Source organism: Copidosoma floridanum, unplaced genomic scaffold (assembly GCF_036245765.1).
Source record: "Copidosoma floridanum isolate Cflo_tuat_1 unplaced genomic scaffold, Cflo_Japanese_pri ptg000013l, whole genome shotgun sequence".
Taxonomy (NCBI): Eukaryota; Metazoa; Arthropoda; class Insecta; order Hymenoptera; family Encyrtidae; genus Copidosoma; species Copidosoma floridanum.
The window spans coordinates 37738376-37764292 of record NW_028321890.1 but is presented as its reverse complement, the minus strand read 5'-3'; the positions used below and the strand labels follow the sequence as shown (position 1 = coordinate 37764292).

Sequence of the window (25917 nt, the reverse complement as noted above, 5' to 3'; positions counted from 1 at the left end):
AGATTATTTTTCTTTTAAACGTTCTCTCATCCACAGACAACTTTTTGATAGGATACTGTTGCTTACATTTATAATGACTAAACAATAAAAGCACCCGGCTCATTGTAACCCACTGACAATTAAAAATTAAAACTATTATATTAAAATTCCGTATGGTTTTTAAGGCACCACACACTACATACTTTATACAAGTTTCTTGATTTTTTAACATTACGTATAATAGCAATAAATATTTCGTTTTTCTAACAAAAAATATGCTATATAGTAATATTTACATATTCTACAAATGTGTTTGAGTAAAAATATATATATATTAAAATATAAAAAAAAAATTTCTCATTCAAACTATCAACTGTTTCACATTACTAATAATGCATACGCTTTCCGTCCTCCACTTCTGCAAAACGTATTCGAGTTTGCTTTCAGCTCTAGCAGAGATTTCCAATCTGGATGATAAATTGTAAGTTCCTGAAGTAGGAAGAATAGCTTGAAGCTCAATCTCCCGTTGCCCATACGCTTCTAATTGACACTTAAATGTAGTTTGACCAGCATAACGGAATGATGTTGAAGCTTGTGGAGAGTAGAGTTGTGTTTTGATGTTTGGTAAAATATTTTGACTAGAACGAAAAAAAGTTTTCGATAATATAGTATATCAGTACACATAAAAAAACTCATGGAAAATTAAACAAATATGCCAACCTGCTCGTTCCGATTGTATCAACTTTTACATGGACGAGGGATTGAGAGTTATTCTGCATGCGCATTGTGACTCGCAGAACACATATCCGACTGCGCGAGAAATCGTGAGACACTTCTTTCGAGTGTTTCAACTGGTACCATATCAAATTCTTTTGATACTCTAACTCCGAGTAGCAATTTTTCCTCGAAAGTGTCTGCGAATCCGGAATAACGACGTCCGGTCCGAAAATCTTTAGACGCCCGGAATATTCGATCGGTTCTATCTGCTTCTCGGTCGGATGGTTGTAAGCTTTATTCAAGTATTGCAGATCTATGTAATTCTGGCCGATTGCGTTGCGCACGACCGTTCCACCCTCGGTAACTTTGGCTCGCCACCTGAGTACTATCGTCGAGTCCAATTTCAAGGCCGAAAAGGTAGGATCATTTTTCACTTTCGATCGAGACTGCTGACTGTCGTTTTGGGCATCGTTGTCATCCAATGGTCTGATATGCCGTTTCTTAATGAAATTTGCATAAGGTATATCATTGGCGGTTTTAGAATCGTTGGTTTTTGACAGAAGAATCTCGGACAAGTTCACGCCATCGCTTGCTTTTCGGCAAAGTTTCAGTAAAAAGTGTATCATCTCCTGGGGCTGTACTTTCACGTCTGTCCAAACGTCTGTTGATTTCGACAATATCCAGGTATCACTTTGGAAAACCATGTTTGTTAGTTCAATTTCATTCATAAACGGATCGTGCACTTGATTGGAATTTTTTATATCGATGATCAGATTTATCAAGGAAAAATTATCATTGTTTGTGGCACTTCTGCGAGCAATAGCACTCGACTGGATAGAATCTAAAACCGTTAAATGCCAACTGTGACGGCTCAGTCTGTACTTTGGTATGCATGTCTGTTGCAAATTTTCATAATAAAATAATAAATCTAGTCTGTGGTTTCCCTTTTCGTGGGGCGCACAAACCCAAAGCGTCATTTTAAAGGAATCGCCAACAAGCAGAACGTCATTTTTTTCGGCAGGCAAATTAATTTTGGTAACAAGCTCATCCATTCTTTTAGTTTCTCCTGCAAACAAAATCATACGTTTGTATGAAATTAAAGGTTTTTTAAATCAAAATAATAACAAACCACGGAAGTACCTTTTTTGAACTCTTGCTCTTCAATAGACAGTGTAAATAATTTTGGGTTGGTAGATCCTACATAAACATTTTTCAATGGAGCATTTCCGACATTTTTTATCGTTACATCCATACATTGAAGCTCACCGCACAACATTTCGGGTGAAAGGCTTGAAAACGTAATCTAGAATGGAAACATAGTATCCAAGAAAAGGAAGGATTATTAACGAAATTTTTTTTAAAGTCACGTGTGTTTATGCTTCAATACAAATTTGTTCATTTTCTTACCTGCATGAAAGGTGCTTCATCGACGATATTGATGTCAAGTCGTTGATCTACTCCATACAATGACACGCCAGACTTTTCTTTGACATTTTTCAACTTCTGTCCTTGGATTTCGAACAAACGTTTCCCGCAAACAAAAGATGATGGACTCGAGTTTACTTGGTCAACTTGCGCTTGAACTGGATTCAATAAATTATAACAAATCCCCAAAATCTTCATCTGCCCAATTTTCAAGGGTCTTACTGACAGAACAATCGTTTGTTTTGACGCAGGTTGAAGAATGACTGAATCGATTTTTAAAGTGTTGGCAAGATTTTCTTCAGATTCAGGAGAATTTTCGTTATTAACAACAGTGCCATTGTCATCAAAAGACCAAAGTAATTTCAAGTTTGAAAGAGGCAAAGGGATCAACAGAGGATTGGATAACGTTATGCACAAGTAGATTGGTTCCTTTATAACAGCATTTGGTTGGGCTGAATTGTTACTGGTGTTGGTGTAAATCGTGACCGTTGGTTTGAAAATCATTGGCATGGTTCCTTGAGCTTTGGAAAGTAGAATTTCTTCCAATTTCGACCATCGCACGTCATCCGCATCTTGACTGAACGATAATATTTGACTTACTAATTCAATATTATTGCCTGGTCTTAAAACAGGTCCCAATAATACTTTGATTTGATTATCTTCAACTAATGGCAAAGGCAAAAGTGGAAAGTTAGTTGGGGATGTCTTTGATTCTTGCACCAACAACTGTGAAATACATTAAAGTGTTAAATTATACGAAAAAAAGTTGCAATGATCGAATCATTTGAAAGATACACTCACGTCGTGTATGTACAAAAATTCTCGTAAAAAAGCTGCCTGTTGAAGAGCTGGCTGTTTACTGGAGGCATTTAACAGTTTTTCAAAGACAGTTATAGCATCTGTGAGTTGTTTCAAAGAAGCGGCCTGTCTGCCAATGGTAAAATGAATATGATCTTCAGCTAAGGACCAGCCCTTATTATTGTACACCTGAGAATAATCAACAGTATCCAAGTCAGGGAAAGCTTAACAAGTTATTTTCATCTTCTGTAAATATTTATCACTTACTTGATAAGCTTGCCTGTAGCAGCGTAAGGAATGTTTTTTCTGCCCAGCTTTAGAAAATCTGTGGCCAGCTAAAACGGCGTGAAAAGCATATTTTCTCACCATTTTTGGAGAGATAAAGCAGTACGCTGCTTGTTCAAGTAACAATGCCGATCGTAAATCAGAATCCTCGCTCGTCATTCGTATTAATTGTTTGGCCGCTTCTCCATACAGCCCTCGATTTTTCAGACACTCTGCACTAAGGAGTGTCGCCCTTGTAGCAAACTGAGGCATTTTACAAGTATTTAGGTAAGTTGTAATAGAATCATCCATGTACTCGATTGTTTTTCTAATCATTTCATCCATCATGAAAGCACTTAATGCAGCCATTTCTAGTGCACCTGCGTAATAAACCCATGCTTGATCTGCCGCAAAATCCCGTTTAGCGTTGTGATATGCTTGATATGCGAGCGAATAATGACCAAACATGAAGCAGAGATCGCCTAGACGACGTAATTGCAGTTCGGGTGATTCTGTTGTGTATCTGAAATAATTACGCGTCAAAAATTGTTATAAGAGTTTACACAACCCACACATGTAATTACTTTTATGTATACAATATTAATTATTTTATATGTTGGTTCGAATCAATATTAATTCTATTATTTGGTTTGCTTTAGACTGAGAAACATTTGGAATAAAGAGTGTCAACTTACATTACAGCATTAGCAGGAACTGATCCAGGAATTCCAGGTTTAGTGGTTCCAAACCACCTTTTTGTAGCACTAAAAAGAGACCTACTAACACCTTTTTTATTTGAAATGAGATCATTGAGTAGAGCAATTTGCCTCTCAACGTAAGGGAATAGACTCTTCAAACAAAATTCAGATATCATAGTCTTGAGTCTCTCAAGATCTTCAGTAGAAAGTCTAGCACCATGTTGAGGACTAACATGGACAGGTGAATCTGCCCAAACATTAACATTCATGGGTGAATTACTATCTAAAAGAGACTTTGAGTTATTAACACTACTAAATTTTAAAGGCAGTTCGTTTTCTGGACTCAACGGATGAACTGTCATCGTTACGTTTGAGACAATGACATCCTGACCAACTTCCAGTTGTAACTGTGAATCAGAAATTCCTGAAGATATACTTATATTTTCACTTTTATCTGGAGTGGGCAGTCCAAAATTTCGTGGAGCTACTGGTGTCCCAGCTTGACTAGTTGACCTATTCAATTTTTTTTTTTAATGACATAAAAAACTAATTAATAAATTAATATACAAAAAATAGTGATACTAACTTTTCTTGTTCAATGTTGACTGCATTTGGCATGGAAGACACACCTGAAGTATCGGCAGGCGTGCGAGGAGAGCTATCTTGATCACTATTGACCAATAAATCGGAATGCTTAACTAAGAACTGACTCCATGGATCTGGAAGATGAGTATTGTCATCAGAGCTGGTAAATTGTCTTGAATTTAGTGGTAAGAAAAAACAATTGTTTGGTCCATAAATATTTTTCATATCAGTAAAAACATCTTCAGCTCTGAAAAAGAAACAGTTGGAGTCAAATTCACTAAGTAAAAAAATAATAAAAATAAATTGGCTTTTTTTAAAACTTACTTTTTTCTATCATCTTGAAGAGCATCATGAATCAAAATATAATATCTAAGAGCATTATTATTGAACCACTTTGGTAATTTTCCAGGAACACTGAGGCTCAACTGAGTAGCCATTTGTTGAATTTTTTCAAGCGGATTGTCATCCGATGTGGAGACCACAATCATGCACGCCAAAAAATGTTTTGTAAATTCATGATCAGCTGGAAACTGCACATTGAGAAAAGTATCCCTCCAAGCTTCGAACCAAGGTACCGACATTGGCACATTGAGATCTATGCTACCAGTGCGGACTACTGTTGTGCGCTCATTGTAAGTCGAACTGGCAGATTCATTTAACAATTTTCTAGCTATGTTTGGCTCTGGAGGAGAAAAATTGACATCCTTGACCGAGATTTGTAAGGAGCGCACTGACACTACTGTTCCTTGAGGATCTTTAATGTGACCTAAAACGGAAGTTTAAAAGTTTGAATATGAATATAAGAACGAGTCATAAGAGACAGCAGCGAAGAAAAAATAAAGAAATGTGGTATAAAGTAACCTTCGGTATTGAGCTTGCAGAACGGCTGGAGCAGCTCGATGAAAGAGAGATTATTCTTTTGACAAGTGGCTTCGGCGTGCAGAGAGCAGGTAGCTGCAACCTGGGGCGCAAAGGTGTTGATAATAAACTCTCTCGCAGTGAGCTTGCACTGGGCCATGTTTCTCGACTTTTAAATGCTCGTGATTGAAGCAAGCTCTCTCAAGAAGTGATTTGCCTTCTTGTCAATCAATTTGGCTTCATCATCAACAAGAGTATGGTTCGTTCTGTATTAATCTTCTTGGAGAGGTATAAGGTCCTATCATTGTAGCAGATAACGAGGTGCCAACGTTGCATCATGGACTTTTAAAAAAGGAGGTGCCCATCCATAGTCTACTGTAATTTGCTAGTCTCGATCGTGAAACTTCTACACATATCACATATCAGTTTTCATAACTAAGTAACTGACGCTGTAAGTATAAGTAAACAAGTACACCTAATCACGTATCCACAGACTTAATTGAAAAAATACGGTCAATATAGAACTGAACTAACAATTTCAATGGGGTTAATTTCATTTTTTCTCCTTATGGATCCAATTGATGCTTGAGTTACCTCACTTCCTAATAATACGCTAAAATACTAAACTATTAAAACTTGCTTATCTTTAATTGTAACGAAATTTTTGCGGATATCTCGTATAAGTGTAGACAATTTCAGTAACTTTTGTTTACGTGTGTATACTTATTTGCTCCGAAAATAATAAAAATATGTAAACGCTTGTGAATCTGCCCCTTTTGTTTCGGACCTTAGGTGTATTCCGAAATCACTTCAAATGACTAGAAATCTATCAAAACGATTGCGGAACGTGAAAAAAAACTTTCTATTTTACCGGCTGAATTCCGATTCGATTGCCAATAATGCCAATGCCACATAGCCACATTATCACCAGCTAAAAAAGTACTTATGTATATCTGCAGTGTATAAGTTAAAAAACGCACTCGCATGTTCAATTTCGTTGGTTAATATTTAGGAAAGCGTAAGAAAATAGTGTAAGTATAAATAATGTGCACCTGTATCTACATGGGCATAATGATCCAAGACTTTTATGAACAAAATTCAACAAATATTGTTTAATTGGTACATATTACACACACTATACATTATGCTAAATGTATGTGTCGTTGAATTATTATTATTGAATCCATATCCTCCAATTGAAATGATGACTAATAAAATGAGCCAATAGAAAAATACCCTCTTATCTCTCGCTTATTTCAAAATCCTCCAATAATATTTTCTCATTGGACATTAGATGTCAGTAGATGTGCTCACGCTATACGTAAAGTGGGAGTCAGCTCGATCCTTATGCTCAATCAGCCACTAGCCACTTAGCCAGTCAGCGTCGTCAACGAGAGACACTCTCTCACTCATAAAGGTGTGCCTTCGGCCCCTTCATTTAGGCCATTTTGTTACTACTTTGTCTGCGTGGCTGCCCTTGCCTGCTGCACACAGCTGTAAGTACACCAAGTATACCTACTTCTTCCGGGCAGTCCCTGGTACTGCTGCAGCCATCGTCCTTCACGTATACCCAATACCCCCCATCATTCCTATATACATCATGGTAATAATACATATACATATACTGTTCTGATGCAGCATACCTATAAAAGTATAAAGATTAATATTTTGTGTTTCGTTCCGCAGAAAGTAAAGAAACTAACGTAAACCAGAGATTAGAGGGCCTCTACTTAAGTAGTCACTTTACGGCCTGTGGGTGCGGGCTGTGAATCAACGTACTTAACCGATTAATGGTCCATCAGCAGTTTATATTCTCAACCATTTCCAGCATTTACACTGGCATCCAGGAGGTAAAAACAGCTGGCAACTCCCTGCTGGTTGACAACTTTCTTAAAACATCCTACAAGTCTCGTTTTAAGGATTCCAAATGGGCGAAGTTATAGGTAAGAGCTTGAATTTACACGTATACATAACATGCGCTTGGTGTTTTTGAGAGCTTCGAATTTGGCGATGAAGTAAAGTAGGTAAAACTTTTAATGCACAAGTATCATTGGTACTCGGTGTGTACTACCTGTTGCGCTTGTTGCGCCGACTCCGTGATAGTTCCTACCTACTTGTCATGTTGTGTGTATCTACTTATTTATTTTGTTTCTTGTTCACAAAGCATGCATATATCCTACTTCCATAGTCATTACTTCTATCATTATCATCACCATCATCAGTTTTACTACAGTTGTTTACAATTACCAGATATCTCTTTTTTCCTTTTCAGAAGTTGTTAAAGTAGAAACCAATTACCTTCAGCAAGATGACGTCAATGTCGCTGGTGCGTTTTAAACTTTTTAATAGTTCTGTTGTGTATTTGTTTGGATGGTTAATCAGTAAAATTATATTTGCAGATGAAATCTTTGTCAAAGAGAATGATAGTGAAAGTTTTATTATACCCGATATAATTAACTCGGACGAAGGTGAGTTTGATTAATCTCCTTTATAACATTTATTCAAAAATTATTTCTAAGCAGCAGTTTAATGAAAACTTGAATTTTTCGTAGTACTCGCACAAAATGGACACATCATACAAATTATTGAAGAGTATGAGTGTGTTACTTGCCACAGAGTTTTTCCAAGTGACGAGGTGAGATTAATTTTTATTAATTTAAAAATGCTTGCCCTGCAAATATGTAATTTTGTTTTATTCATTTGGATACTTCCTTTACAGTTATTGAAAGAACACTTGGAAGTATGTAGAGAAGAAGATGATGATGTCGATTTGTTAGAATTAGGTAGGATGGGAGATGATGATTCTGAAGACGAAGATGACGACAATATCGATCCAAATTATAATACAGATTCAAATCCTTCAGGTACACATCTAAAATTTTGAGCACTGATTTGAGGAAAAATAAAATTACCTAACATTGATTTTTAGATTCTCAAACTTTCAAAAATAAGGAAAAAAAAGTAACAATAAAACCTGTACAAGAAGGCGAATGCCATTGTTGTGCCGAAGATGTGAAAACAGCTCATTCGGGAGGTCCTTTTAAATGCTCAAGTTGTGATATGTCATTTAAAAAATCATCTTCTTTGGAAAGGCATACTATAGTTATTCATTGGGAGCCTGACACATATACATGCAAAGACTGCAATTCAACTTTTTCGAGCAAAAAAACTCTGGATAAACATCGTTATACAACACATATAAAGACTAGCAAAGTATATAAGTGTGATAAATGTGATACTTATTTTTCAAGAAGTTATCACTTGAACCGTCACAAGCAGCAATCTGGCTGTCATGGGGACACCGGTAACAGTTTTTGTTGTCAGGTACAACCAGAGTCTAGAAAATATCTTTATTTATATTTTAATCATTAATCTGAAATATATGAGAAATATTTGTGAATTGTAGGTTTGTAATAAAATATTCACGCGCAAAGATAATTTGAGAGAACATTTAAGGACCCATGCAGGGATGCCTCAGAGGAAAAAAAAATCTTGCACTATGTGTTCAAAACAATTCTATACAAATCAGCAGCTGATTGTTCATGAACGTATGCACACAGGAGAAAGACCAGTGCAGTGTGATTTGTGTCCAAAATCTTTTTTATCTTCCCTAGCCATGAAAAAACACAGAAGAACTCATACTGGAGAAAAACCTTTTGAATGCAAATTTGTAAGTATATTAATATATTTTTCTATAACCATTGGAATAAAAAAAATATGCATACAATTATTTAATAATATTATTCCAAGCAAACAATCAGGATATAAGAATAGGATTTGTAAGTTTCAAACAAATTTTAAACGTCAAATTTTGAATGTTTTGTTTCAACTGAATTTTCGTATTTATCGAGATGTTAGTTGTTGTTGTTGTTGTAATTAAACTTTCCAATATTAGTTTTTTTTATTTACCTGCTTTTTTATAACTATTTTAGTGAAACTTTTTTTCTTTATGAAATACATGCACATAAAAATCTTGATTTTTTTTTGTAACACAGTGCCAAAAAAAGTTTGCTGCAAGAGAAACACTAAATCGTCATCAAAGAACTCACACTGGAGAAAAACCACATGTTTGTCAATACTGCAATAAATCCTTCATCCAAGCAGCTCAGCTGAGAGCTCATGTTTTCCATCACACGGGTGAAAATGGATTTTATTGCGACATTTGTGGAAAAGCATTTAATCGAAAAGGGCGGTTAACCAATCACAAAAAATTCGTTCATGAAGGTGCTACACCATTTAAATGCGATGTTTGTGATAAGGCTTTTATGCGTAAAGAAGATTTATCCAAGCACTCTAATTTACATGCTGGAATAAAACGTAAGTTACAAATAGCAATCATTTTTACTTTTTTAGTTAGACTTTTTTTTCTCTACTATTCGTTGTTTTTAGCTCACAAGTGCGGAACTTGTGGCAAATGTTTTGCTGCTAAATCGTCTTTGCAAGCCCATATGAATACCCACAGACGTGAGCCTCCGCAATCTTGCGCTGAATGTGGACGGGCGTTTATTCGACAGGATTGTTTGATGAGACATATACGAGCTAAACATAGGGATTTGTTAGAGGATGTATTAGGCGAAGCAGAAAAGAAACATTTACAGTTACAAATGTTCAACATTGCTTACAATGCTGCTGAGAAAGCCAAATCTGGAGAAACAAATCTCATGTCAACAGATGAATTATTAAAAGCTATTACGGAATTATTGACTATTCTTATAGAAAAAGAAACATTAGAGGTATATACAGCGAGAAAACAATTAAAAAAAAAAAAAATGTATAAAAAAAATTGTTACTATTAACGACAGTTTTATTTTGTATGTTACAGCTATTTGGTTGGCTACAGTCACCTTTACAAGATGTTTTGGAAGCTGTCATTCGAAGATGTGGTAACGAGCCACTTACAGCTGACAGTGATTTGTCGCTACCAGAAAGATTACGAGGGAATGTTAGAATTTTATTCAATGCTGTTCTAGAAGATGAAAATGTTAAATCATTATTGACAACTCAAACTGTTGATGAAGTTATTGCACATGTTCTTAACGTATCTAAAAATAACAAACCAGAAGAAATCAAGTTAGAAGAAAACGACGAATGATATGGAAAAACATAAATAAATTCACAAAATGATTGGTTGAAATATTATAAACATACAGCTTTAGTATGTTATAAATGTTGGAGGCTAACCATTTGCAATCAATGATTGTTCCCTACTTTTTGATTGATATTCCAACTTGTTAAAGATTCACGTACATCAAGCGTTGGTTGTCAATTCAGTTAGTAAATTACAAAAATTTATTTTAATAACATTTTACAGTGCCTTTTTAATAAAGTGATAATTATGTTTTCAACTTTATTCTAAAACTATAGAATATATAATAAGTACACTTAAAAACGGAAATACTGCGTATATTTTGAATATGCTAGTTTTGCTCTACATAAATGGATTTTAATAAACTAGAAAATTATACAAATATAATTCTGTTGAAATAAATGTAAGTATAAATTTTAACTATTTTTTAAGTGATTAAATTTATTTGTAAAATAAGAGTTTTGGTGAGGATAATTTATTTTTCAATACACATTTCATGTGTCTCATTATAAACTTGATTTTTAAAATCGTACCTCTATTTCAAACAAGCTTACTTATCCTTCCCAATGGCCCAACCCTGCTTAATGACTTTGCAAAGGCCAGGTCCATTGTAAATGAGTACCATAAGTCCAGCAAGAGTAAGAGCAGATGTAAGATACAATGCTGCCATTAAAATCTTGGGTACAACAGGTCCAACGACTAAGGGTCTTGCATAATCTATAATTATTGCCTCCAAACCCCTTGAAAATACGACAAAAATTATTTATTGCGTTTTTTATAAGTAACTTAATTGTCCCAACATTTGTCATAGAATCAATTGATAATTACCAATGAACGTGTATCACAGAAGCAACAGCTAGTACACTGTCAAGAATAGGATTTTCAAGCATGAATGCAAGAGGAAGTAGTGGCAAAAATAAAGCTGAAACCACCCTCTCAAGTTTCCACAAATTAACGTGATCACCATGTGTGCTTTGATTTCTTAATTGTACCAAGCTGCTGCCAATGACTCCTCTCAACTAGTAAAACGTATACATACGTCATTTACAAAACCTAAGATTAACAGGGGAACTTATCAAACCTGTGGTGAACGTGGGACAAGACAATTTTTTGAAACAACTGGCTTTGGTAAACTATTTAACTGGTTCCAACATCTTGATGAGACAGATCCGGTGGCATAGCATCTTAGGGCATTGACATTAACTGGCTTTGTTAGTGTTCCTACAAAAATCTCAAGAAGCTATTGTTAATTAATTCTTTTGTGGAAATAAACAATTATGTAATTGATTTAAAACAACCTAAAAATGAAAGACACTCACTTGACAATCCTGTCAAATTTTTAAGAACCGCAAGATTAGCGATTTTAGCTAACATGTTGGTAGATAACTTTGGACGAAATTACCAAGTATTTTTATTGAAAGTCAATTTATCCTGAGACTTTATCAATTTGTTTTCATTTATTTTTTACCTGTCAATAACTGAACGAATAGATGCGACTCGAATCTATAGGGAAAACTTGTTTCATAATTCGCGTAAGTTGGCAAAAGTGTAAAGCCGCCTGCAGTTTGAAAACTTTGTATATGTAATTTGTAAAACGATTTAAAGATATATCTACTAAGTAGTAGAAGTAGAAGTTAAGTACATTCATTCGCAAACATTTATGTTGCGTAATGCATACTACAGTAAAAATAAATAAGGCAATAAAAATTGGGAGAATATACGAATTTGAATCCTTTATTGGTTCGACTCTGTTTTATCGACCACCGCTGCTTACAACTAAGTGTTGCCACCATATAAAAATTAATACCGATTCGGCTCTATAACTCTATAGCTATAGCGGCGCGCGCGTGTGTGTACACTGCGTGTGTTTACACTGTTTACACAGGGAGAGCGAGCTGGAGTAGGGATAGAAATATCATCAAGAAATGAACAGAACAGAGGTTAACTTTTGACTCCTGTGACCTGTCATTGTCAATAAAGCAAGTATTTTTAATTCAAGCTCTGTCTGGGTTTGTACTGCAACGAAAATAGAATGAAATTTTCGAGGGAGCAAAGTCAAGAAAGCTGAACCATATGTATTTTTGCATGAAAATTTTTGAAGATTTTTAGGTATTTCTTTAGTTTTCTATACCTAATAACAAGCTTCTTTGTACATATTTCCAATCTATTGATTTCGTTTTTTTTTCTTAGAATGCCTTTCAAGTTCCACTTGAAGAAAAGCCGTCAGTACAATGTAGTTTCAAAAAATCAGTACGTGATATGCGTCGAATTGTTAGATTCGACTTCCATAGAATGTACTCTGAGCATTGATAGTCTTGGTCAAGAATGTTTGACGAATATTACGCAGAGACTTGGCCTGGGCCAGCCAGAGTTCTTTGGCCTGTGTTACGTTTGCCGCCACGGGACACCATCTCCAAGATGGGTGGATATGGATAAGCCTTTGAAAAAGCAATTGGAAAAAGATGCCAAAAGTTTCAATTTGTACCTCAGAGTGATGTTTTATATCGGTGATGTGCAGTTTATTCAGGACGAGATGACAAGGTAAAATTTTAAATGTCACAGTATTTATTTCACTGTCATTTGGAGTACAATTATTTCTTAGCTCCCAGAGATTATGCTTATTTTGTTTTTATTAGGTACCACTATTACCTTCAATTGAAAAGTGATATCTTAGAGGATAGGATACATTGTAACGTCAGGCAAGCCACTGTTCTGGCAAGTTACTCCATGCAAGCAGAATTCGGTAATTATGATGCTGAAAGACATAGAGCCGAATTTCTTCAGCAATATACATTTTTCCCAAAAGTATGATTTATTATATTTCATCACAACCACTACTTACAATGCTTTATCTTCAACAGTTGAGATAAACTTTTGCTTTTGTTACTTAGTCTGTTATTGAAGCTGAACTTGGTGGACAAGAGGCACTCTTGAATAGTTCATTAAGTCAATATAAAATGACATCTGGAGTTACACAAGCAGCTGCAGAAGAATACTATATTACAATGGTCATGCAATTAGAAGGATATGGTCACGAGACATTTTCTGCTAAAGTGAGCCATTTTTTTTCTCATTAAATCGCATAAACAAAATTTATATTTCAGTTTTCACAATAAATGTATCTGTATTTTTTAATAATATAGGATGAAAGTAGTAATGAGGTCATTCTTGGTATTTCTATTAATGGTATTATGGTATGCAGTCCAAAAACTCAAACCACACATTTTTACAGGTAAATTACTGTAGACTACAAGTAATTTCTTTATCTTATTTAAATAACAGACATAGGTGATGAGAATTAGACTCTGTAACTTTTTCATTTCCTACTTCCTCTATATGATGTTTCACAGGATTTATACATAAGTCTTTCATCATTTATACTATTCACTAGTTCACTTTTTTATTTCTACTCTATGCTTGATACCAACATTTTTACTTGTATCGTAATTAGGATCTCCTTTTTGTAGGTGGAAAGATATCAGTAACGTAATCAATCACAAGAAGACGTTTAGAATAGAATGTCAAACGGACATGGAATATGCAAAGCAATTTACTTTTCGAGAATCACGAATCGCGAAGTATATGTGGCGTTTGTGTATAGCACAACATACTTTTTATATGCAACATCAGCAGACGCAACCACCAGACCGTCTGACAAATGGCTATTTTGTAAGTCGTACTTAAAGTATAAATTTTTATATTTTCTTCAAAAAAATAAGAAACGCTTCATTGCCGGCACTCATGAAAATGTTTTTCAGGAAAACGAAACCAATAACTCCAGCGAACAAGCTCCGTCTGTTAATTTAGATACTAATGGAACGGAAGACTATACGCGATGGACTAGTTATAACGATCTCTCGACTTCACCATGCCCAGTAGTATCTGTTTCCACAACAGATATAAATAATTTACGTGCCTTATTACCTTCATACAGACCAGCACCAGATTACGAGACTGCTGTAAAAATGAAGTACAATAACAGCGGGAACAATTCGCAGCCTTATTACGCAAATCAATCGACAATTGTTGGAACAGATTTATGCATTGTTGGTAATATTGTAAATCCTAATCTATACTAAATTGCAATTGTATAAAATTTTTAAAAAATTTTTGGCTTTAATTTAGAAGACCATATTAATGCTTTTCAAATATTTCAAATTCTTAATTTGTCATTTCACGTTTTACGATATGATTTTTTTTGTATGTTTAGATAACTTAAATTATATTTATTAAAATTTTTAATGCCACCTATTTTAAGTATTTACAATGAGATTGCTTTAACAAAGTAAGTTGACTTGTACTATATATTTTACATACAATGTCAATAAAAATAATTTTAAATTTTATTTAAAACTTTGTAATTTTATTAGCACCAACAATAGAAACGTCATTTTGATTATACATATCACATAACAGTCTTAATAACTTTAACTAAGGCTTCGGGTTCTGGTTTCTCTGAGACCCCATCAACTCTGATTCTAGCATTTAATAATGCTTCATTAGTTACAGGTCCTATTGCAATAATTTTCGATTTTTCTAATACATGTTTAGCATTCTGCAAAACGTTTATCATTGTTTCTACCACTGATGGGCTGAAAAACACCAATACATCAGGCAATTTTCCCAACGTTTTATACAGTGCTTCTTCCAAGCCATCTTTGGCTTTTGTTTTGTATACAACTAACTTTTCAACAATCATTCCTGCATCTGATAACATTTTTGGTATAGTGTTTTTAGCTATTTCACTACATGGCAGTAGCAGAGGTTTGTCCAAGTAATTCGTCATAGTTTTTATTATAAAATTAGCAAGATTTTTGGCGTTTCCACTTTCAGTACCCAAAACATTTTTCAAGCCAAGTTGTTTTTTTGCAATCATTTCTGTAGATGGTCCTATACAGAAACTAAGTTTTTCTTCCCATGGTTCGATAGATGATTGGTTGTTTGTTTTTACCAAATTCAAAGCTATGACTGTTCTTGGACTTGTTAATATTAAACCTAAGAATAATAAATTGATTCAGTATTTTTCAGAAAAAATTGTACGAGATAATGTTCACCTGAATAAGAATCTGAATCAAGTAGGCGACTTTTTAATTCATCTAAATTGACAAACTCAAAGTCTAAAACTTCCAAAACTTTGCAATCTACATTTATTTCTGATAGGCACGTTTTGTAATGACTTTCTTTACTATCCGTTTCACTAGATGAGCTTGTACATAAGATAATGTTTTTAGTAACATTTGTCATAGCTACTTATATGCACATTCAACATGAGAATAACAAGTGTAAAAAATCGTTATAAAAGGTTATTTATACACTCGCGAATTCAAATGGATAGATAAACCCCTTAAGAAAGTATTTTAAATTACATCATTTTTGTACTTTCCTACATTATTTTTAATAAAAATTCTAAGCTAAAAGTTTAATAAATTTTTCCGTGTTGTGCTATACGTATTGTACAGCAGACAACTAGCACGTCAACCTGCTGACATGTATATAGGTTCAAACAAGTACTACCTATATAGATTAATTTTTTTATTCAATAAATATAATTTTTTTAATGAAATCGTAAAAATGAGTATTGACATTATCAGTGTCAGAACTTACTCAGGTAAAAATAGTTCAAACATTGAATAATACAATTTTGTAATAAATTTTATGCAAATTTTAAAATATTGAAATGGGAAAAAAATGTTGAATTAATTGAAAACAAGGTATTCTTTTGAATTTTAGCATCCTACAGTAATAATTGATACAACAGCAGTTAACCCATGTTTTATTTATTATTTAATATAACAAAGAAGCAGTAGAGCTAGATGATTTCCTCATTATAATAAACTTTCTTAAAAAATTAAATGTAGGCAGACTCAGTGCAGTGACAATCCATTATTATGACTGAGCAATTTTTCATACATATATTACAAACATTAATCTCAGTAACAATATAATGCTATTGATATGATGTTGTCAATGAGCTTTAGGTTTGACTGACTTGATCTTTTTCAATTTTTTAAGTCCATTTATGTTAGTTTTCAGTAAATTCCAGTATGCCTGCTGAAATTTATTTACATCCTTAGAGTGAATCTGAAATTCGAGAGAGTACAATTACTTTGTATTGTTAACACTTGCTTGTAAAGTAAGAAAGCATTATTTGTAACTATATTGATTCCTGTAAAACATACGATTAAACACAAATTATGGCATATTGCCCACATTTACAATATTTAGTATTTTCAAAAATTGCGTTACTTACAACGGTAGAAAGTTTCTTCGTTTTGTATGAAGCCCTAACTAAACACAAGTACTCTGTAGTTGTGGGAAGAAGTGGTTTACCCTTCCTTGGTTCAGGCTTATTATGTCCATTAACTATAACATCAGTAAATACAATTGTGAATTGGAATGATCTCAAATATTCTTACCTGCTTTTTAATGAAACAAAAACATTCAACTTACACCTTTTTATTGTAAGAGATACTGAGCCTGCCAATCGTGACTTCTCAAATAATTTATTGAGTTCCACTAAAAACTAAAAGAAAGTATAAGAAGTCATAAAAATCAACGAAAACTGTATAAAAAAAGCTTGTAATATTTTTAATAAAAAATTACCGGGTCGTTCTCGAGCAAAACCATTACGTAGCATATGCTTTCCTCGTCGTGATCGTCGTCGTCTTCGAGACTCGGGACTCGGAACAGTCAAGACTGTCAAAGTGCGTTAGCGCGATAGGTTATAAAAAAATATAGTACGTCATGTATAGTGGTGCATTCTTATATATAGGTATATAAATGAAAACAAAGCACACATACACCTGAACCTGATGATGATAATCCTGATCGACGATCCAGTCAGCCGGTATACTTACTTACTCCTTAGTATAGTGTATCTGTTTAATTCAGTGGTCAAATTTGTTTACCCTCCCAATTTTTTTAAGTTTACGCATGTAGGAATGAGAAAGTAAGAAAAAGTGTCAAGGAAATATTCTTAAAGAAAAGTAAGTACTTCAATTGCATATTATTTCATCCCGAGATAAATAAATATCATGTGCATACAGAGAAAAAACGAGCACAAACTAAAGCAGACAAACAACCGCGAAATTTTTAGATTCAGAATGGTTGAGACTTCGATTAGTATTCAAATGAATAACAAATGTTTTTATCAAGACACGATGAAAAAAGAAAAAAATGATTTGCCATCGTTGATTTCCGATTTAAAGGTGATTCAACAAAAAATTAACCAAATTCTTACGGACCTTATTCAATCTGGACAAAACTCTAGCCATGGTAATGTAATAATTAATTAAATTCTGTAATAATTTTTTTCGATTGTTGCTGTTGTGAGAGTTCTTTTTTTTTAATTCGTAGAAGATAATTCAGGAGACGATGATGAAGAATCCGAAGAAACTGATGATTCGGCGGACGACAAAGATGAAAATTTAAAACCAAAAAAGTGTAAATACGTATAATAAAATTTTTCCGATTTTTTTTTAAGTTAAAACTAAACCGTGTTTGATTTACTGACGTATGTACTTAATAGGTAACTGAAAAGCATACTACAATTGTTTGTTTAGAATTTAATATGCTAATAACTTTACGATGGGAAAAAAGTTGCTTATATTACATTCATTACACAATCGTGTAAATGCAGTAAAATAAAGAAACAAAAATAAAGTATGTTCATGCATACAAAGATTTGTATCATCCAGAGGCAGATCGAGCCGAAAAGTATAAAGGGTGTGTTTAGTATCGTTCACCGACAACTTTTCGGCAACTTACATATAACTTACGATATCAAAAGACACGATTAAGTTGCCGAAAAAGTTGTTGCAAAGCATTACTGGAACACACGCAAAGTGTCGTTAGTATACACAATGATTGTAATCAGATCCGATTGTATCCGCAATCCAATCGCCACCAGCCAGTTATGCATATATAAAACGTGACAACGTTGAGTGGTCAACCAACCAACTCAAGGGCGCTACTGTCGATTTACTAATGGGGACGGGTCGGTCTACTTGCTCTTTTTCGTGACATTTTCATTTACCGACGTTCTGTTATCTGCTTTGTTTTGTTATATTATACAATCAGAAAAAGTCACGAAAAAGAGCAGAAGACCGATATCAGGAACATATCAGACCATCACCAGTAAATGTCACATACTTATCACGTCGAACATATGTATTGCGGAATACACCTAATAAGTATATAGGTATACCTGTATAGAGAGAATCACGCGTGTAAAACAGTCCGCCAAACGTGAAAAACGTAAAATATAAAATGAACGACGAATCGGAAAAATCTGAATACTTTGAAAATTATCAAGATATAGATGTGAGTAATTTATTTTTAAAGCTATTTTTTAACTCTGATGTCTGATATTCAATATTTTTTAAGGTTCATCATTTAATGCTATCCGACGAACCCAGAACACTTGCTTATAAAAATGCAATTTTCAATATGAAGGATCGGTTTGCTGATAAAATTGTGATGGATGTTGGCGCTGGAACTGGTAACATGCAATGATAATTTAAAATCTTCATATTGCCTCCAAAAAATGTCAGTTTACTGATTATTTATTTTAGGTATCTTATCAATTTTTTGTGCTCAAGCTGGAGCTAAAAAAGTATATGCTGTTGAAGCAAGCAATGTATCAAAATTAATTTCTCAAGTAGCGAAAGAAAACAATGTCGAAAAAAAAATCCAAGTGATATCAAGAAAGGTTGAAGACATTAATCCAAATGACATAGAAAAAGTTGATATTTTAGTGTCTGAGTGGATGGGTTTTTATCTACTGCATGAAGGAATGCTTGATTCAGTCTTGTATGCAAGAGACAATTTTTTAAAGCCTGATGGATTATTGTTTCCATCCATAGCTAAGGTATATACAGCTCCATGCAAGTTGTCCAAGTTTAATTCATTTTGGGATAACATTCATGGTGTTAGTATGAAGTAAGTAGTTTTTATAATGAATACAAATTACGTTTGAAAACTCTGTTTTTAAGTTGGTGACTATTTTTTCTAGATGCATTGCAGATTTCTATAAAAAGTCACTTTCAAAACCTCAAGTATTGACAGTACCCAAAGATGATATTTTAGCAGAAGAAAAATTGTTAATTTGGCTAGATTTAAATTCTGTAACAACAGAGGAATTGGATGCCTTAGGAGGTGAAGAGACTGTAATAGTTTGTAAGAAAGATGGTAAATATCAAGGACTTGCTATTTGGTTTGAAGTTGAATTTCCAAATGGCACATGTTTAAATACATCTCCTGCTGCCGATTCAACACATTGGAAACAAACAGTTCTTGTTTTGCCAAAGTCTATGGATGTGAGTGAAAAAGAGCCCATAGCTTTTAAACTACACTTAAACAGAGATGTTTCAAATAGAAGATGGTATAAAGTACAATATGAAATGTTGGATGCTTTTGAGACCGAACATGATATACCTTGTGATTGTTATATGACTAAATGTATTGTTTCCAAAGCATACATTGAAACTCTTAGTAAAGAGGTGATAGAAAAATAAGTAAAGGTTTTATATTTTGTACACATTAGCCCAAGAGTCACTGAATTTATTTATTCTACCTTTGCTGATTTGCTACTCGAATTCCGTTGTCATGCTGTTTGTTGAATGACTCCAAGGGAAATCACCAATATTATCTTCTACAGAATATTTTATGTCAATTACTTCTTCCAGTTTTTTATTAAGATTATTTAAAAATCTAGAATTATTAATTGAAAAATGGGTGGCTTGCTGGTGTGTCATATTTTTTTTGTTTTTCTTTTTATAATTATGTTAAAAGAGTCTTCGCCTTATTGCGAATGAAGAGTAAAAATTCACTCAATAAAGTAATTAACTTTTTTGTTAAAAGTTTAATGTATTCCTAAACAAATTTGCTTATAAATTTTCTTTACAAACGTTTCCAATTTTTTGTTTGGAATACTTTGCGCTTTTTTTTATTTATCATGGGAGCTTCAGCTAACAAGTGTCTTTAAAAAGTAAAAAAAAATAAAAAAATAAAAAAAATTTTTTTAATTCAAATATTGTTAATAACTTTTTTATTAAATTTTATACACGTGTATTTTGATGATATTTAATTATTCAGAAAATCATAAAAAAAAAAAAAAAGTTTAAAACAATCATAATTGTGGCGGTGGTAGTGCCGCCAACCTTAAATAATTTGGGAAATTCTTTCGGAATAGACCCGTACCTAGTCATTCTGCAGTGTGTAAACTTTAAACTTTAACCTTTATTAGTGTCTCGGTCCACACACAATTTGCTATCAGCACTATTTTACGACGAGAAATAAAAATAATTTTAAACACTTGAATATTTAATGCTTCATCATGAATCCTATGACGTACGTAACGTAGTATTAACAATTTTAAATGATGTATATCTTCAAGAACTTCATCACTAGTTTGCATTATTTTCTCATTCAATTTCAGTGATTAATAATTTTTTTACAGAAACATCAAAAACATCAAAAAATTGAGTGAACAAGAAATACAAAGGGGCTCGAAAACTTCTTGGCATGATGAATATAAAGAGAGTGCGTGGATTTTTATTGGAGGTTTACCATATGATTTAACTGAAGGTGATTTGATAGCTGTATTTTCACAGTAAGTGAAAAATCGTAGATAATTAAAAAAAATGCTTTAATAGTTGTAATATAAGCACGTTTATAATTTAGGTATGGTGAAGTAGTTAATATTAATTTAGTTAGAGATAAAGACACAGGCAAACAAAAAGGATTTGGTTTCTTATGCTATGAAGATCAGCGCAGTACAGTTCTTGCAGTAGACAACTTCAATGGCATGAAGGTATAACTTTATTTTTTAATAGCTTTTTTTCTTAATAATGTGTTTTGTCGTGTAGATTTTAGGTCGAACAATTAGAGTTGACCATGTGAAAGATTATAAACCCCCTAAGGATTCAAAAAAAATTGATGATGATACACGAAAATTGAGGATGGAAGGTTGTGCTCCAGAAAGAAAGTGATTGACATACTATGAAAAGTAACTTATAAATATGTAAATAAACAATTTTATTTATAATATTATACATTAACAAGTAAAAAGATTAAAAATTGTAACATATTATGTATTTAATAAAAACTGTGCGTATTCAAAAACTACATTTTGAGCCAAATAACTTGATTGAAATCTATGCGAGAAATTTTTTTTTCTACATGCATGTTTTTTTACAATTGAAAATTTTTAATCCCTCACACTGATTATAATGACCAAGTTATTGATCCCGATGACAGTCGTATTTTACAATTAAAATTCTCATTTCAGTTAATGATATATATTTGGTAAAAAAAAATATATTGAATTCAAACATTAAGCGCGAGAACTGTGGTATCAAGACGAACCGAATTCATTCATCCATTTTTCATATTTATCTAAGTCTTCTTGTGATACACTTTTGTTGCATCTTTCGAGAGCTTCGTCAAAATCCGCTGCCGAAACGGGCAAGTCCAATTCTTCCTTTGGTAATTGCCTTATTTGATCTGGTCTTAAACCAGCAATTTTTCGCCGCATTGACATCATCGAGGCATCCCTGAAATAGCCATTTATAATTAAATCTAACATTAGTTAAAATTATTCAATAATAAACAATTCCTTTTATGCATTACCTGCAGACATTCGTAATATCTGCTCCGGAGTAACCTTCTAATTTTTTAGCAATTTCAGTGAGGTTGACTGATTCGTCTATTTTGACTTCACGGAGATTAATTTTTAACAAAGCCTCTCTTCCTTCGACTGTATAAAAAAGAAAAATGGCAAGCGTTATTTATTATTCAAGTTTTAATAAATATTAAATGACATAAAGGGGACAATACTTACGGTTAGGCAACGGTATATAGATTCGTTTTTCCAACCGTCTTCTTAAGGCTTCATCAATATCCCAAGGGAAATTCGTGGCAGCTAGTACCATGACTATTTTAGTAGGGTCTTCGTTATTTGAGCTTATACCATCCATTTGAACAAGTAATTCTGACTTTACTCGCCTAGACGCCTCGTGCTCGGACTCTGAGCCTCGTCTTGAACATAAAGAATCTATTTCGTCGATGAATATTGTACTGGGAGCGTAAAACCTGGCCTGTAAAAAGTAAGATTCTTGAAACTGAAATAACTGTCGTAAATATTATTTTTTAACGTTGTGAATGAACAAACCATCTCAAACAATAGTCTCACTAGCTTTTCCGATTCACCTCTGTATTTTGATGTTAATGTAGAAGAAGAAACATTGAAAAACGTTGTACTGCATTCCGTCGCCACTGCTTTGGCAAGCATAGTTTTACCTGTACCAGGTGGTCCTACCATGAGTACACCTTTCCAAGGCCTTCTAATACCCTGGAAGCAGAGATTCAATTTTAATTTTTGTCTTAATACATTTTACCTAGAAAAAATTTCAATGTTTACTTTGAAGAAATCTGGCATCAGTGTTGGAAGAACTACTACTTCTTCTAATAGTCTTTTGGCATCATGCAAATCAGCAATATCATCCCAATGGATATCGATATTTTTTTGCACAATATCTCGCTCTGAAAGTGTATAAATAATTATTTTGGTTGTACTGCGATAATGATATTCTGAGGTCAAAACGTGAAATTCAACACACCTAAAGTTTCTACAAGATCCCTGTCACATCCTGCTGGCTCAAACTTCCTCTCTTCTATTTCGACATCTGTTTTTTCTGAATTTTCCACTTTTTCCTAAGTCATAATAATTTCAATTTACCATTCAAAAATCCATAAATGCGTATGTAAAAAAAAATTTGTAGTTTATAAACCTGTTTTACATCGTCTTTCTTGCCATTATTTGGATTGGATGTTTTTTTGTCATCATTGCCATTATTATTCCTTTGATTGTTTCTAGCAATCGGTTTGACATCTGTTTTCTTTGCAGAAGTGATACTTGGTTTGCGAAGGTTCGAGCGGTTCGTTGGCGGCCTTTGCTGATTTCTCGGTGGAAGTTTCGAGTTTCTGCAGCATAAATAAAAACTCATTTAACATTGGGGAAGTGGCTTATAGCAATTTTATAGTGTGGCCCTTACTTTTGTTCTGTGGGTGAAAGTGGTGGCCATACATCAGGATCTCTGGGTGGTGTTGGTGCCCACATCCCTGAAGAACCACACGACCACAGTGCCGAGTCCCTGGTCGGTTCCTCGTACGACAAGCATGCTGGCCCTTTGAAATCAAATGAACATAGTACTTGCTGGAAAAATATCTAAAGCACAAGTGAACGTACCTACGAGTCTTTCACTATGCGAGTCGCATTTGAACAATTGCAGCATACTGGAGGTGGCCTTGACTTTCTCAAACTCCTGAGCTATCTGGTGCTGGACTTGTTGCCACTTGGCCTTACGGGTGCCATCGACGATGCTAGAAAGCAGCCTGTGAATCTGTTGCACGACGCCCTGATAGTAGACACCAGAGGTGTCGTAGTTTCCCGTGAGGGCCATCTCCCTGGCGAGCTTTGTGTTCTCGCAGATCTCGTTGATCGAAACGGCCATCTCTGGGATGAAAACAAGCGAAAATAATTTCATAAGTCCGTTGCACAACGACACGGCGGTAGTGAGTAGGTATACATATGATGAGGAAAGGAATATCTAAATGAACAGAGGAGGAGGAGAAGCGAGAAAACACAAACGCACAAACACAAGCCAAGGTTAACTTCCGAAAACAGATGTAGGCGGTAAGTTGGTTATTGGTTTTACAGGAGAGAGAGAGAGAAAAAGGTGATATGATATCCTATACTTACCTAATGATGACTGATATTTAATAACCACGGTCCTTTAGACAGGGTATTAAAATAACTCCTCGAGGAATGATATCCTTCCCCGTGCATTTATATCCAGGATGAAGCAGTACTTGCGACGTGTTCGTAATTTTTCCACATTTTCACATCAACACACAAGTGTTTTACACACACAGCACACTATTTTCTCGATCAACAATAAAATTTGTCCAAAAATCGAAATGCATTAGCTGATTGCCATCGTTACAAAACGTAATAACAGTGTATTATTTGTTTGTATTGTAATCAATTAATATTCCGAAGAGGAAAAAAAAATCGAGAGAAAAAAAAATACTTAGTCTCAACAAGTAAGTAGGTGTAGCAGAAACGTCAGTCTCTCTCCCCACCTCTTCAGTGGAGTGTCTCCAACTCTCCACTAGTCCGCTGTCAAGCAGCATAGCAGCATTGCTCCCTCCATACGGTAACCTATATATGTATACGTATACACCTGCATATGATAAATAACACGGTAACCGCATCAAATAGTTCAGGAAAGAGAAGAATACTTAATTGGTAAACTTTTAAGTACTGTGAACTTGCACCGGAGAGATAAGTAAAATGTAAATAAGGGGCTAAACCTATGTATAAAAATATACTTGTAAAACTGAGTACCGTACCGAGTAGGTACAATATTCATAAAAGTATAGTATATATTCGACGGCTCTTACGAAAAACAACAGAACTCAGATTTTCCCGTTTAAAATAACATTGGAATTTCTGAGTTCCGTTGTTTTTCGTAAGAGCTGTCGATATGAGTGTACCACTGTACAACCTGCAGAATATGTTTAGTAATATCACGAAATCCACGATTCACGATCAGTTCAACGACTATATAAGTACTTCACAAACTTTGGTATCGACAACATGATTTAGGTAGCTATAACTGTTAAACTTGCGGGTGGGACGATTCGTTTAAAAAAGAGAAATTGCAGATGAGCCTTACGACTTGCGTTAGTTACATTAAGCGTTGCATTGTTGCATACTTAAATCAAATATGTGTTTACTTGATGAATTACCTATAGTTCGTTCATTTTTTTTTTTTTTTCTCGTCTATTATTTTACTTCGAGTGGAAAGAACCGTTCCTCTCTCTCATCTTGGCCGATGAATTACACCTATTATCGGAGTTTACTTTGATGCACCAGCAGTAATATTATTGGAAAAAATTGCCCAGACCTTTCGATCAATTCAAACTGACGATTATTTTTTGCATAGCTTTCATTGTTGTATTCTGATGCCTATATACATACCCATAGCCGTTATACCTTCATTTTTATCATACCTATTTGTATAATTGGTATTATTATATAGTTTAATAATAGGTATTACTATATATATGTAGTACACAAGTTTTTATTAATTGAGTAAGGGAAGTCGAGTATTTTATACTTCATACGCTGCATTGATAAAGAATAATATTAATAAGTGCAGTTTAACAGACAGATACAGAATAAAGGAAAAAAAACATCGCATATTACCTTTTACAAACACTGACGGTATCAAGTGTGGAAATTATAGTAATGTTAATGATGAGAGCAGTTGTTTGTTTATGCGACAGTAAGCGTCACAATCGCTGGGATTGGGTTTGGAATTTTTTTTTGTATTTGACTGTTCGACGGTGGGAAAAACACCCTGGATTACCAGGGGGCATACTCGAGACTATTTTAAGATTAAAAAAAAAAAAAAAAAAACACTACATTATTAAAATAGG

General features: G+C 33.9%; 9 protein-coding genes and 1 long non-coding RNA gene across 15 annotated transcripts; 5 read left to right on the top strand and 5 right to left on the bottom strand.

Moving 5' to 3' along the window:
- Window positions 1-339: 339 nt before the first annotated feature.
- l(3)76BDm (trafficking protein particle complex subunit 8 homolog l(3)76BDm) lies at window positions 340-6043 on the bottom strand. Its single transcript, XM_014356934.2, has 10 exons — window positions 5328-6043; window positions 4791-5232; window positions 4468-4713; window positions 3879-4394; window positions 3187-3706; window positions 2923-3108; window positions 2104-2847; window positions 1837-1999; window positions 700-1762; window positions 340-617 (listed from the first exon to the last, which is right to left on the bottom strand). Exons 1-10 carry the CDS (start codon window positions 5482-5484, stop codon window positions 341-343), a joined length of 4314 nt encoding a protein of 1437 aa, XP_014212420.2. The 5' UTR covers window positions 5485-6043; the 3' UTR covers window position 340.
- A 651-nt stretch (window positions 6044-6694) lies between these two features.
- LOC106642312 (uncharacterized) lies at window positions 6695-10810 on the top strand. 2 transcript variants are annotated; one of them, XM_014357060.2, is made up of 11 exons: window positions 6695-6820; window positions 7011-7267; window positions 7597-7650; window positions 7724-7792; window positions 7877-7959; window positions 8044-8188; window positions 8254-8648; window positions 8731-8994; window positions 9320-9641; window positions 9714-10057; window positions 10147-10810. In XM_014357060.2, exons 2-11 carry the CDS (start codon window positions 7252-7254, stop codon window positions 10414-10416), a joined length of 1962 nt encoding a protein of 653 aa, XP_014212546.2. In that variant the 5' UTR covers window positions 6695-6820; window positions 7011-7251; the 3' UTR covers window positions 10417-10810. The 2 variants fall into 2 exon arrangements, with proteins under 2 accessions (XP_014212546.2, XP_089447493.1); XM_089591367.1 differs by lacking the exon at window positions 6695-6820 and adding an exon at window positions 6855-6927.
- SdhD (succinate dehydrogenase, subunit D) lies at window positions 10509-11912 on the bottom strand. Its single transcript, XM_014357058.2, has 4 exons — window positions 11730-11912; window positions 11492-11631; window positions 11239-11429; window positions 10509-11150 (listed from the first exon to the last, which is right to left on the bottom strand). The coding sequence occupies exons 1-4, from the start codon at window positions 11782-11784 to the stop codon at window positions 10961-10963; spliced, it is 576 nt and encodes a 191-aa protein (XP_014212544.1). The 5' UTR covers window positions 11785-11912; the 3' UTR covers window positions 10509-10960.
- A 397-nt stretch (window positions 11913-12309) lies between these two features.
- Pez (protein tyrosine phosphatase non-receptor pez) lies at window positions 12310-14757 on the top strand. The gene is made up of 7 exons (XM_014357056.2): window positions 12310-12519; window positions 12601-12951; window positions 13047-13215; window positions 13302-13463; window positions 13554-13642; window positions 13878-14079; window positions 14169-14757. The coding sequence occupies exons 2-7, from the start codon at window positions 12602-12604 to the stop codon at window positions 14487-14489; spliced, it is 1293 nt and encodes a 430-aa protein (XP_014212542.1). The 5' UTR covers window positions 12310-12519; window position 12601; the 3' UTR covers window positions 14490-14757.
- Window positions 14758-14815: 58 nt separating this feature from the next.
- On the bottom strand, window positions 14816-15704 carry Uros1 (Uroporphyrinogen III synthase 1). Its single transcript, XM_014357057.2, has 2 exons — window positions 15465-15704; window positions 14816-15405 (listed from the first exon to the last, which is right to left on the bottom strand). Exons 1-2 carry the CDS (start codon window positions 15652-15654, stop codon window positions 14816-14818), a joined length of 780 nt encoding a protein of 259 aa, XP_014212543.2. The 5' UTR covers window positions 15655-15704.
- A 462-nt stretch (window positions 15705-16166) lies between these two features.
- Srp14 (signal recognition particle 14) lies at window positions 16167-17458 on the bottom strand. 3 transcript variants are annotated; one of them, XM_089591310.1, is made up of 5 exons: window positions 17212-17458; window positions 17014-17106; window positions 16861-16926; window positions 16661-16773; window positions 16167-16491 (listed from the first exon to the last, which is right to left on the bottom strand). In XM_089591310.1, the coding sequence occupies exons 2-5, from the start codon at window positions 17045-17047 to the stop codon at window positions 16375-16377; spliced, it is 330 nt and encodes a 109-aa protein (XP_089447436.1). In that variant the 5' UTR covers window positions 17048-17106; window positions 17212-17458; the 3' UTR covers window positions 16167-16374. The 3 variants fall into 3 exon arrangements, with proteins under 3 accessions (XP_089447436.1, XP_089447437.1, XP_089447435.1); XM_089591311.1 differs by having other exon boundaries at window positions 16861-16933; window positions 17212-17453; XM_089591309.1 differs by lacking the exon at window positions 17212-17458 and having other exon boundaries at window positions 17014-17180.
- LOC149375045 (uncharacterized) lies at window positions 17264-17899 on the top strand. Of its 2 annotated transcripts, none has more exons than XR_016292953.1 (3): window positions 17264-17396; window positions 17507-17685; window positions 17767-17899. It is a non-coding gene; the product is annotated as an uncharacterized LOC149375045 (long non-coding RNA). The 2 variants fall into 2 exon arrangements; XR_016292954.1 differs by having other exon boundaries at window positions 17457-17685.
- Window positions 17900-18470: 571 nt separating this feature from the next.
- Window positions 18471-19925, top strand: LOC106642213 (Arginine methyltransferase 8). Its single transcript, XM_014356915.2, has 4 exons — window positions 18471-18732; window positions 18796-18910; window positions 18984-19350; window positions 19424-19925. The coding sequence occupies exons 1-4, from the start codon at window positions 18679-18681 to the stop codon at window positions 19923-19925; spliced, it is 1038 nt and encodes a 345-aa protein (XP_014212401.2). The 5' UTR covers window positions 18471-18678.
- A 710-nt stretch (window positions 19926-20635) lies between these two features.
- Window positions 20636-21518, top strand: LOC106642241 (RNA-binding motif protein, X-linked 2). Its single transcript, XM_014356948.2, has 4 exons — window positions 20636-20760; window positions 20870-21022; window positions 21094-21223; window positions 21279-21518. The coding sequence occupies exons 1-4, from the start codon at window positions 20747-20749 to the stop codon at window positions 21399-21401; spliced, it is 420 nt and encodes a 139-aa protein (XP_014212434.2). The 5' UTR covers window positions 20636-20746; the 3' UTR covers window positions 21402-21518.
- Kat60 (katanin p60) lies at window positions 21512-24567 on the bottom strand. 2 transcript variants are annotated; one of them, XM_014356946.2, is made up of 10 exons: window positions 24173-24567; window positions 23660-23926; window positions 23466-23598; window positions 23202-23394; window positions 23031-23124; window positions 22832-22953; window positions 22583-22762; window positions 22253-22508; window positions 22042-22168; window positions 21512-21965 (listed from the first exon to the last, which is right to left on the bottom strand). In XM_014356946.2, exons 2-10 carry the CDS (start codon window positions 23922-23924, stop codon window positions 21767-21769), a joined length of 1569 nt encoding a protein of 522 aa, XP_014212432.1. In that variant the 5' UTR covers window positions 23925-23926; window positions 24173-24567; the 3' UTR covers window positions 21512-21766. The 2 variants fall into 2 exon arrangements, with proteins under 2 accessions (XP_014212432.1, XP_014212433.1); XM_014356947.2 differs by having other exon boundaries at window positions 23211-23394.
- Window positions 24568-25917: the final 1350 nt, after the last annotated feature.

What these genes read in the sequence shown, in the direction of transcription:
- LOC106642312 (XM_014357060.2), top strand. An exon ending in TACAGATTCAAATCCTTCAG is followed by an intron (nt 8,189 to 8,253) that starts GTACACATCTAA and finishes ATTGATTTTTAG; the next exon opens with ATTCTCAAACTTTCAAAAAT. An exon ending in GTAACAGTTTTTGTTGTCAG is followed by an intron (nt 8,649 to 8,730) that starts GTACAACCAGAG and finishes TGTGAATTGTAG; the next exon opens with GTTTGTAATAAAATATTCAC.
- SdhD (XM_014357058.2), bottom strand. Translation starts at nt 11,784, where the DNA reads ATGTTAGCTAAAATCGCTAATCTTGCGGTTCTTAAAAATTTGACAGGA. An exon ending in TTGTCCCACGTTCACCACAG is followed by an intron (nt 11,430 to 11,491) that starts GTTTGATAAGTT and finishes ACGTTTTACTAG; the next exon opens with TTGAGAGGAGTCATTGGCAG. An exon ending in TCTGTGATACACGTTCATTG is followed by an intron (nt 11,151 to 11,238) that starts GTAATTATCAAT and finishes CGTATTTTCAAG; the next exon opens with GGGTTTGGAGGCAATAATTA.
- Pez (XM_014357056.2), top strand. Translation starts at nt 12,602, where the DNA reads ATGCCTTTCAAGTTCCACTTGAAGAAAAGCCGTCAGTACAATGTAGTT. An exon ending in ACGAGACATTTTCTGCTAAA is followed by an intron (nt 13,464 to 13,553) that starts GTGAGCCATTTT and finishes TTAATAATATAG; the next exon opens with GATGAAAGTAGTAATGAGGT. An exon ending in GTCTGACAAATGGCTATTTT is followed by an intron (nt 14,080 to 14,168) that starts GTAAGTCGTACT and finishes AATGTTTTTCAG; the next exon opens with GAAAACGAAACCAATAACTC.
- Uros1 (XM_014357057.2), bottom strand. Translation starts at nt 15,654, where the DNA reads ATGACAAATGTTACTAAAAACATTATCTTATGTACAAGCTCATCTAGT. An exon ending in TGATTCAGATTCTTATTCAG is followed by an intron (nt 15,406 to 15,464) that starts GTGAACATTATC and finishes TATTATTCTTAG; the next exon opens with GTTTAATATTAACAAGTCCA.
- Srp14 (XM_089591310.1), bottom strand. Translation starts at nt 17,047, where the DNA reads ATGCTACGTAATGGTTTTGCTCGAGAACGACCCG. An exon ending in ATCTCTTACAATAAAAAGGT is followed by an intron (nt 16,774 to 16,860) that starts GTAAGTTGAATG and finishes CTGATGTTATAG; the next exon opens with TTAATGGACATAATAAGCCT. An exon ending in CGAAGAAACTTTCTACCGTT is followed by an intron (nt 16,492 to 16,660) that starts GTAAGTAACGCA and finishes CTCGAATTTCAG; the next exon opens with ATTCACTCTAAGGATGTAAA.
- LOC106642213 (XM_014356915.2), top strand. Translation starts at nt 18,679, where the DNA reads ATGAACGACGAATCGGAAAAATCTGAATACTTTGAAAATTATCAAGAT. An exon ending in GGATGTTGGCGCTGGAACTG is followed by an intron (nt 18,911 to 18,983) that starts GTAACATGCAAT and finishes TATTTATTTTAG; the next exon opens with GTATCTTATCAATTTTTTGT. An exon ending in ATTCATGGTGTTAGTATGAA is followed by an intron (nt 19,351 to 19,423) that starts GTAAGTAGTTTT and finishes TATTTTTTCTAG; the next exon opens with ATGCATTGCAGATTTCTATA.
- LOC106642241 (XM_014356948.2), top strand. An exon ending in TTGATAGCTGTATTTTCACA is followed by an intron (nt 21,023 to 21,093) that starts GTAAGTGAAAAA and finishes TTTATAATTTAG; the next exon opens with GTATGGTGAAGTAGTTAATA. An exon ending in ACAACTTCAATGGCATGAAG is followed by an intron (nt 21,224 to 21,278) that starts GTATAACTTTAT and finishes TTTGTCGTGTAG; the next exon opens with ATTTTAGGTCGAACAATTAG.
- Kat60 (XM_014356946.2), bottom strand. Translation starts at nt 23,924, where the DNA reads ATGGCCGTTTCGATCAACGAGATCTGCGAGAACACAAAGCTCGCCAGG. An exon ending in GCATAGTGAAAGACTCGTAG is followed by an intron (nt 23,599 to 23,659) that starts GTACGTTCACTT and finishes TTGATTTCAAAG; the next exon opens with GGCCAGCATGCTTGTCGTAC. An exon ending in GGATCTTGTAGAAACTTTAG is followed by an intron (nt 22,954 to 23,030) that starts GTGTGTTGAATT and finishes ATACACTTTCAG; the next exon opens with AGCGAGATATTGTGCAAAAA.